Source organism: Solanum tuberosum, unplaced genomic scaffold, assembly GCF_000226075.1.
Source record: "Solanum tuberosum cultivar DM 1-3 516 R44 unplaced genomic scaffold, SolTub_3.0 scf00500, whole genome shotgun sequence".
NCBI lineage: Eukaryota > Viridiplantae > Streptophyta > Magnoliopsida > Solanales > Solanaceae > Solanum > Solanum tuberosum.
In genome coordinates, this window is record NW_006239419.1 from 373,896 (window position 1) to 383,779 (window position 9,884).

A 9,884-nucleotide genomic window follows, 5' to 3' on the forward strand; every position below is an offset into this window, starting at 1 on the left:
TATCAACATAAAGTCAATATAATTGATATGAAGGGCATCTTACAATTACTTGTCTATATCCATTAGCTACTTTTGTGTGCTTATTAGTATTCATTTTTTCTATCACATCCTATAAATAGAAATGGCGTATTCATCTTTATTTTCTAAACCCTTCGTTTCTCAATTTACTTTCCCTTCTTTTCTTTTATTTTGACAACCAATGTAAATATTATTATTAACAAAAAAGCCACTTACAAGCTAAAAGCACCATTCCTCATTACCCCTGCTAAGGAGTGAGTGAGTACAAGGTCTCAAACTAAAACAAAACTAATTCTAGGTACATAAATTCTGCCAAAAACTTCTACTTCTAATAGCTCTTTTTGAATCTTTATACATTTCTATCCTTCCCACTATTTCACGAATGATTTCCTTTACTATGTCTGAATGTTGTAAGCAGACTCCTTTAAACTGTTTCCAGTTTCTTGCTTTCCAAATATGGTATACCATAGCCAGTGGCGAACCCAGGGTTTTCACGAAGTGGGTTCAAGATATAAAAATAAACTAAAATGTAGGCAACAGGGATTCAAACTTGGGCTGGCAGGGAAAATTGAACCCTTTTCACCACTCTGCCAAGAGCCACACTTGTGTTAGTGGGTTCAAAAGTTAATATATACATATAGAATTTTAAAAACTGATCAAATACACGGTGTTATTTTTCAACGAAGTGGGTTCATATGAACCCACTTGACCCTCTGTAGGTCCTCCCCTGACCATAGCCCCCCACAGTGCTGCCACCACTTCCTTTTTGAATTTCTTCCAATGTTTCTTCTTTATCAGTTCCAATATGTTGTTCAACTCTCTTGCAGGCAGGTTGATATTTGACCAACTTAGCAGTGCATCTCTCACCTTTGTAGCATTTTCACAGTGTACAAACAAGTGTTTATTAGTTTCCATCACTGTATCTTGGCATAAGCAACATTTACTGTCATCAACTTGTATCTTCATGTTCAATAATCTTTCTTTTGTGAGCAGTCTTTTTTGTGTTGCTAACCACATAGTAAACCTCTGCCTTGGTAGTGATACAAAGTTTCAGATTAACTCTGCATTTTCAAGTTTTTCTCTATGGCCCAGTAGTACAAGAGATCCCTGGTTATTGAGTATTCTCCACTAGTTGCAAGATTGAATTTTCCATTTGTATACCAATGCTGCATTTGGTCCTTTAGTGTTGTTATTTTCCTCCAATACCAACTGCTGTCAGTTGGGGCTTTATGATTCTAAACAGTTCTTGCTTTGATATACACCCCATGCACCCATTTCACCCATAGAGATTCTTTATTTACAGCTATTTGCCATACTAGGTTGCCTACAAATGCAACATTCCATTTCCCACACCCTTTTATATTGAGACCTCCTTGCCTCTTTGGACAGCAAACCTTTTCCCTAGACACCAATGAAACTTTCTTTTTTTCACCACTTCTCCCCCACAAATAGTCCCTACATTTCTTGTTCACCTCCTTTACTACACTTTGAGGAAGTATAAATACTGTGAACTGAAAACAGCACAGCCAACACAATTTGAAGCCTCCCGCATAGGAAAGTTGCTTTGCATAAGTGTTTTTAATCCTACTTGTAAGTTTATCCACAAGTTGATGACATGACATTCCATTTTACTCCATCTCTTTAAAGTAGTGGGAGGCCCAAGTACCTTATAGGGAAAGCACCTTTTGTAAATCCAGTTATACTCAACAGATGCTTTTCAGTTTCTTCGGTCATTCCTGCTAGGAACAAGTTTGACTTCTCCATGTTTGCCACAAGCCCAGTAGTACCACTGAAATGAGTCAAAACTTCCATGACTCTTTTGACAGCTTTCCCTTCTTTGTTATATTATATATTCATCCGCTTTTTCAATGACTCTTTGTTTTATCTTATTCTAAGTATTAGTTTGGATTTGTGTTGAGTCATAACCGCTTAAAATTGTTAGTGCTTTTCTCTTTTGCAATTAAATTAGTTGTCGTCTTTATTTGCTCATCTTACTTTTTGCCTCAATTTAGATTCAGTTTCTTTTATCCTCTATAACTTGATTTGCATCGAATTTTTGGTTATTTGTTTACGGGTTATATCTATTTTCAATGTTAACGGTTTAACAATGAGATAATAAAATTGATATTTTGCATCCACATTGGCTACTGCTACTGGTCATCACTCATTCGACCGGGCCTAACACAATTGAACTCCAAACGTATCACTCTATCCCCATTTAATTACCGGCATCCATTAATTAAGAATTTTTTTTTCAAAGGAGTCATCGATTCTTCTTTAATCAGTTCAGTACCATGACATTTGAACAATTACTATTCCCATTTTAGGTTCAGGGTGTGTTTGGTACGAAGGAAAATCTTTTCCTGGAAAACAAGTTGATTTTTGACTTATTTTCTCATGTTTGGTTGGTGAGTAGAAAATATTTTTCGAAAAAAAATTTTAGTGTTTGATTTATGAATGAAAAACATCTTTTATTTTTACTAGAGTAGAAAAAAAATTTTTAAAATTAAAAAATTTTTTAAAAAAACTAACTTAATTTTTTTTTGGGGTGGGGGGAGGTGGTAGGAGGTGGGTGAGGGGGGGGTCGAGGGTAGGGGTGAAAATTGAAATTTGAAATTGAAAATATTTTTGAAAAACAAACGTAAAATTATTTTTTGGGTAGGGGTGGCGAGTAGGGGGTGGGTGAGTTGGGGTGGGGGGTCGAGTGTAGGGGTGAAAAAATAAAATTTTGAAGTTGAAAGAGAGTTTTGAAAAATGTTTTCCTTAAGTTTTGAAGGGAAGTCATTTTTCTTAAATTTGAGGAAAATAAGTTGATTTAAAAAACATTTAACCCAACCAAACATGAGAAAATTGGAAAACCTTTTCCGAAAAATGTTGGAAAATGTTTTCCTTCATACCAAACACACCCTCAATTTTGGGAGCAAATGAAAATATTACGTTGAATTAGCATGACTAACAAGGAAAACTAGTACTATTACTTTATTCAAAGCTTTATTTTATTAGTATTGATATTATTTTACAATATCATGACTTGCATATAGATGTGCTAGTTTAGGCAAACAAAAAACAAAATCAAACATAGATGGTTATTCTTGAAAGAGGGATGGGAGAGGCTGGAGTGAGTATTATTAGCTAGTAATCCATTGGTCCATAAGGTTGGAACCACTCAGCCCAAAAACCGTTTTTCCTCTTTGGGTTCCATCCCATGTCCTTGCAAAGTTGGTCATTGTGCCAAACGTGCAATGCAGCGATGCACGATTTCCTATAGTACTTGTTATATGAATATCTCTTCTGGTACTTATCCCACTCCGCTATGTCTTTTTCCATAACTTTGATGCTAGGTACCTTGAATTTTCCATCAAGAAGCTCTGCCAGCCACCGACACCTTATTTCCGATGTGTATAGAGTAGCTATGCTTTCTGAGAAACCAATTATTGCAACTTGTGGAATCTGGGGATAAATGCATTCCCTAATTATTTACACATGACAGACATGATGAATGAGAGAGATGACATGTATATGCTTGCAAAAGTAATTGTTTTTTCTTACTCACCTATAAAGGGGAACTGTAGCAGAATCATCTGAGCCTGCTATGAATTCTTGATATTTTGTTGATTCAAATATGTGTTTGAGCTTATCAATTCCCTTGAACCCAGTAGCTAGTATGACTAACTCCGATTTTATTGTTTCGGCCTCACCCTCGAGCACGATACCTTCTTTAGAAAATCCAAAACACTCTGCTTTCTTGATAAGCTTTATACTTCCCTCCTCAACTCTGTCGTAGAAGCCTTCTGGAACTACAGCAACTGAACATTCGTTTAAGATGCTATGCTCCGGCACCATTCCATATTTTGCAAGCCTGTTCTTGTGTTTTATATAACTTTCTACATATTTTGATAAGGCCCACCTCTGTGAAATGGAAATGTTAATTTTGTTTTGTGAGAGGAAAAGTAGAAAACAGAGCAGTTAGTTACCAATGGTGAAAGCGTTGTGGCGAGGAGACTTAAAAGAAGGCCTTCACCAGGCTTATGCACCATAAGTTCGGAGAATCGACTTGAGTACAGATATCCCAATTTAAGTCCCCATGGGGAAAAATCAGCTGGAAGGTTCCAATGCGGGGTCCTGATTAGTACCGTGCATGGACGTTCAACCCCTGCAATTAGTCCTAAGAATCAATCTGAAGAATTAAGAGGAAGAGATGCAATATGATGAAAGATGACAGAGAATATAATTAGTAAATAATAAAAGTCACACACTTGAACAACTAACAGCTTGAGTGTGCTGCACTACTTACCATTAACGGTAGAGCACTCCATTGCAATGTCCATTCCTGATCTCTGAAATCCAACAACGGCTACTTGTTTTCCTTTGACAAAGTTGGTTGCAGTTTTGGAGTCCATCTTGGAATAGTCCATTGAATGGATTACTTGGCCCTCAAAAGCTTCAGGGCCATTGCTTGGACGAAATTCAGGCATGTTTGCAACCTGGCTGAACCTTCCCACGCAAACTACTACAAAATCAACTTGGTATACCTGCACGCACTTTCAATTTTCAACCAACCACGGGACATTATACTACAAAATCGTTATGCTCCTAGATCTGCGTGCTTAGCTTACGAGCAATCCTTAAACACTCTCCGAAAAATTAATGAAGAGGAATTTTTTTCAATATTTCTTTGTATACATCTCATTTTCATAAGTTGTTGTGATTATTTGACTTGGCATATCTGAAGAAAACAATTATTGATATAGGTAACATATTTGAATAATAAGTGAACGGAGGAGACAGATTTGAAGAAATCGTCTATTAATCTTCTCTTAAATTTATAGTATTTGGTAATTAAGCGTTCTACTTGCCTGTGTAGAAAGGGTTGGAGTGTCCTGTACGGTGACGTTCCACTTGCCTTTACACAAATTCCATTCTCCAGCTCCATTAATTGATGAACTGCTGTCATCTTCATAGCTTAAGCTCAACACTTTGGTATTGAACTTAATGTGTCGTACCAAATCAAAGTGAGTTGCGTACGATTCAATGTACTCCAGCACCGTTTTATGGTCAGGGCACATTTCGGTTACGGAATCAGGCCAGGGGAAATCAGAGAACTGGTAAACCGGTTTTGGTGTCTGCAGCTTAGTGCTCTCAATGGTCTTAGTCCAAACACCTCCAATGCTACTCTCTGACTCAAACACAATTGGATCAAATCCTTTAGAAATGCAGTATTTGCAGGCCAACAGTCCGCTGATTCCAGCACCAATTATGGCTATCACCTCTTTCTTTCTGTCATTAAAATTTGCCATTTGGTACTGTCTCCTCTTTTTGATTGATAGCTTGAACTGCTCTACCCTTTATAGCTAATATGTGTATATTGAGCAAGAATACGTGGCTCACCTCCGGAGATATCTGCATTATTAATCTTTGTATCCCAATTTCCATGGTCCAATTAATCTCAATACCAACTACTTTTAGTAAATATCTGGAGTGGCTACTTAATCAGAACACGCAATCCTCAGAAGTTTTGTTTGGGTAGAGTCCACAATTCCGTCTCAAAATTTACATTTGAAAATCGTGTTATATAGATATGGTGCCCGCATTTGAAATTTTTTGCCTATACATTTGACTTTATACTAATTATAACTATTGTTTTTATGTGATAAACAGAAATATCTTTATCAGATCATTTGTTGTAATCAAATTGTACTTGGATCTTATCCCCCAATGTGCAATGGCCAATACCAACTAACCATATAATTACTCAATTGAGCTTCCAAATGCATCGTGTAACTGTAAGATATAAGCCTGCCTGCAACTCCCTTAGGATTAGAAAAGCAAAATCAAATTGTTCTGCCATTAGATACAAATAATAAGCATATCTGGGGCCAAACAATATAATGGGGAGAGTTGAGGAGGAATTTTGCCAAGTAATTTCCACTTTCCTAATTTTATTGCTACTTGGAGGCTTTGTTCCGCTAGGGGTGTTCTCGAGTTAGAAATGTGAACTGTAAAACATTTGTCATCGTACTAATTAGGTAATGGAGGAGAATAAAAATTTAAAGTTCTTTTTAGAAATTAACTTTGTCCTCATTGAGGAAAAGTTTTGTGCATAGTAAATATATCATATTACCCTTATGTAGAAGTGACACTTGAAAAGGACCAACACTGCAGTAATTTGTTGTACTCAACGCAGTACTCATTGTACATTTTTGAAAGGACCAACAATGCATCTTTCTATTGTACTAATGGTAGTACTAATTGTACATCAATATAATAAATAAACCCACTTTCTCTAGAACTTTCTTCCTATGTCTCGCTAAATTCTAACCCTAATTTGTCGCCTCCTTCGTCAACTCCGACTATTCTCTCAACTCAAATTGTAGCCCTAATTCCTCGCCTCCTTCGTCAACTGCGACTATTCTCTCAACTCTTCCTTCTATACTTCTCATCTGTTGAATGCCCAATCCGTCTGCTCCGTACTTGTTCTTCTTTGTCTGCACAATTTAAATCTGTCTCTCAAGCTTTCCTGAAGACCGCTCTTTGTTTCCGACGACCTGCGCAGCTGCTTGTTCATGCTTTAAGTTTCTGTCCTTCTTGGTAAAGTCGTTGTATTCTCTCAACTCTTCCTTGTACTTCTCAACTCTTCAATGGCCAATCTATCTGCTGCTTACTGTTTTCTGTTTGGTTAGAGAGTTCAAATCTGTCGGTGAAGCTTTCGTCAACATTTGTCTTTGTTTCCGAAAACCTGCGCAACTATTTCTTCGTCGTTTAAGTTAAATTTACAGGTTTGCTCCATCAGTTGCTCTTACTCCTATTCCTAATTTCTGTTATCTTTTCCTCTTTATCCGATTGCTAATTGGTCTTTTGTGGAGTTTATTAAGCTATATTATACTCTATCTATGTATGTGCTGCAAACTTCTGCTGAATAATTGCATGCGTTGGTCTCTTGCACTGTTGTCACCATCGACCCACCACAGTCCCTACTTGGTCATAACAATTGTACATTAAATTTGTCAATATGTAGTTAACACTGCTCATAAGTGTTAAAGTATCTGTTAATTAAGGTACATTTGTCTTCATAAATTGGACCTGCATATTTAGACATAAAGTCGAGACAGAGACACGTGTCAAAATAAAAACTTTCACAAGTATTTCGGACAGGTACATACATTGTTTGCTGTAAAAATTTATTATACAAGATGAAATTATTACATCTTTTGTACTCACTGTGTGTTAATATTCGCTGTGCATAACAGGATGCTACTGTATTACCTGCTCTACAGTGTTCTTCTGATGTTACCTGCTTCAATTGATTTCATCAATAGGTTAGACTATTTCGCCGGAATATTACTGCTGGTTTAATCACATTATACCAACAATGTCACCTCAAATTCCCTGGTTAAACATACTGTCATTTGTCACATATGTTGTATTGACGCATGCTCGGTATTCAGAGCTTCTATATGTCTTTGCTTTCTTCTGCCTAAATACTTCTCCAAACAAATTCCTTACCAAAACCAAACAAAATATTCCATGTAATATAATTACAGATTCTTTCCATTTGACCCATATGTATTTGTAACTTATTTCATGTTGAATTTGCGGAAATTATATATGCGTAAATACTGACTTTATTTCACAGGTAATTGCCTGCAACTCAGCGCTACAAATACCACTGATACAGCAGAGTCTGCTGGCTTCACACCAACCTTCTCAGTATCACCACCTTAAACGCTAGCCACTCCACCAGATTCAGACACATCGCATACGTGATCGCAGGTAGCTTCTATGTTTTCTCCCATCATCTATATGCTGTTATACAGCCAGGAGGTTCTAATCCTTAGTTACAGTAAGTTTTGCTTCCCCTTCTTCCCCAATTTTTCGGTAATGTGTCGAACTCTTCAAAATAACCTATATTGGTAGTTTTTTCCATTATTCTTTCGATTCTTACGTTTTCTGTGGATTCTTAGGTTCAGTATCATAAACTGTATGTTATTTTCCTATATGCATGTTTGAAAATGTAAATAAATATGTATATAACTTTGATTCAGGTATAGTCTCTTCAAATTCAAAGGCATCAGATTTTGAATTTTGTGTTATTTGATGAGCAACACTCCAAAATATCGTTTGGTTGTCTGATTTCTATCGTAATACTTTTGTTTCTGTAAAATATTATGTACATGGTATGGTTTCCTCTTGGGATTTTGTTTATTGATTTCACAGGTATCGTTCCTTTTAATAGAACATAGACGGTTCAGCAAATTGTCATTGTGAACTTCTGTCACATGATTGATAGTGGCAATTCGGATCACCATGAATCTATGTTGTGGGTCTACTCGATCTGTAATATTGAAATTATGGGCATCAGACTGTTCTGTTATTTCTCCTAAGTTTCTTGGATTTATTTCATCTTTTGTGTTTGTGTTAAATTGAGTAATATTGCACATGTAGAGTTATTTCTCTCTATTTCTTGCTCTCATCCTTTGTAGGTCATGTGAATATAGTTCATTGTGGTATGAACTGAACTTTAGTCTATGAGTAAGTTGTTTTTTTTTTTTTTGGTATGAACTGAACTTTAGTCTCTGAAATAAGTATATCCATCTTCTTGTGTTTCAATACTGTGTTTTAGTCCAAAAATAGACAAACACCAAATACAGTTAAGGTAGCAATCTTTTTGAACTTTAATTTGAACAGCTTATTGCTTTGTTTGTGTCATTAAATCTACACCGTATGTCTCATTATTGCTTTGTTTCAGCTTGACTTTATGTTAAAAGAAAAATTAGATACGTAAATTAAAAACACTGCAGGTTGAAAAGTCATGTTCAGTTTATGCCTTTAGTGTTTCACATCTATTCCCTCCATTAACATTGGAATGTAATTTTTATTTATGCCTTTCAATGGAGATGACCCATTTCAGGGTAATTAGTCTGCTTTAGTTGTGTATCCTCCGTCTCTTTCAGATCACCTAGGATTGTTATAACTATAAAATTCTATTAATGCACATATATATAAACAGTTGTACAACTAAGTGCTAATGTATTAGGAAATATTTTCACAGTAGTAGTTGTTTCCATATTATACAATACACTTTTCCTTATGTACTTTTCTGTAACATCTATTGTGAGATCTTAACATCTCTGCCTTCCACCTTCTGCAGTTTAATCAAGATGTGATCAGACCAATCACTACTTACCATCGCACGTCCTCTGTTGAAAATTGAAATTTTAAAATCAAAGGACAAACAAGTTCCCAGTTTGTTCATCCAAAAGTACCTGATGAAGAAGTTGAATCTTTCTTACAAAAATGAGGTAATTAACTTCTTGTATTTTTGGCAATTTAGTAATCAATAAATATGATTAACATTTATTTACAATCCTACCTATTGTGATTTAAGTGCTGAAAAATTATGTAGGAGCATGAATTCCTGTAGTTTATTATTCTGTTAGATGTAGTGTGGTCCTTGTACTTTTAGGACTTAGTTTTCCATGCCAAAATATTATCAGTGCAACGCCAAAAATAGTTCGCGTCTCGAATTGAATCAACGCCAAAAATAGTTCAGATCTCCAGTTGGAATGAATTACTGATGTAAAAAGTTGCTTGCGAAGCAGGTTGCCGTCGCAACATCTTGCTTCAAAGCACTGGAAACTCCTTAAGCAAAATTATACGTATTGGGTTATCTGATCAATTTTTAGTAATTCTTCGTTTATTAAAACATATGCAATTCACGCTCTCTGTTTCAATGGTGTTTGGATTTGATAACTTTTTCAGAAATCAAAATTCTTCCCCAATTGCCACAAACTGATGCTATTGATCTTTTTTGATATGACATGTACCAATGTTTTTCTAAATTCTGTAAGAACATGAAGTTGGATCAC

At 35.8% G+C, this 9,884-nt stretch overlaps 1 protein-coding gene and 1 long non-coding RNA gene across 3 annotated transcripts; one reads left to right on the forward strand and one right to left on the reverse strand.

The window, feature by feature from the left end:
• Positions 1-3,069: 3,069 nt before the first annotated feature.
• Positions 3,070-5,383, reverse strand: LOC102581286 (probable flavin-containing monooxygenase 1). The gene is made up of 5 exons (XM_006364480.2): positions 4,875-5,383; positions 4,313-4,550; positions 3,993-4,171; positions 3,572-3,927; positions 3,070-3,487 (listed from the first exon to the last, which is right to left on the reverse strand). Exons 1-5 carry the CDS (start codon positions 5,313-5,315, stop codon positions 3,151-3,153), a joined length of 1,551 nt encoding a protein of 516 aa, XP_006364542.1. The 5' UTR covers positions 5,316-5,383; the 3' UTR covers positions 3,070-3,150.
• A 919-nt stretch (positions 5,384-6,302) lies between these two features.
• On the forward strand, positions 6,303-9,505 carry LOC102606177 (uncharacterized). Of its 2 annotated transcripts, XR_368695.2 has the most exons (5): positions 6,303-6,606; positions 6,699-6,794; positions 7,266-7,334; positions 7,652-7,788; positions 9,167-9,505. It is a non-coding gene; the product is annotated as an uncharacterized lncRNA (long non-coding RNA). The 2 variants fall into 2 exon arrangements; XR_368694.2 differs by lacking the exon at positions 7,266-7,334 and having other exon boundaries at positions 6,306-6,606.
• The last annotated feature ends 379 nt before the right edge of the window (positions 9,506-9,884 follow it).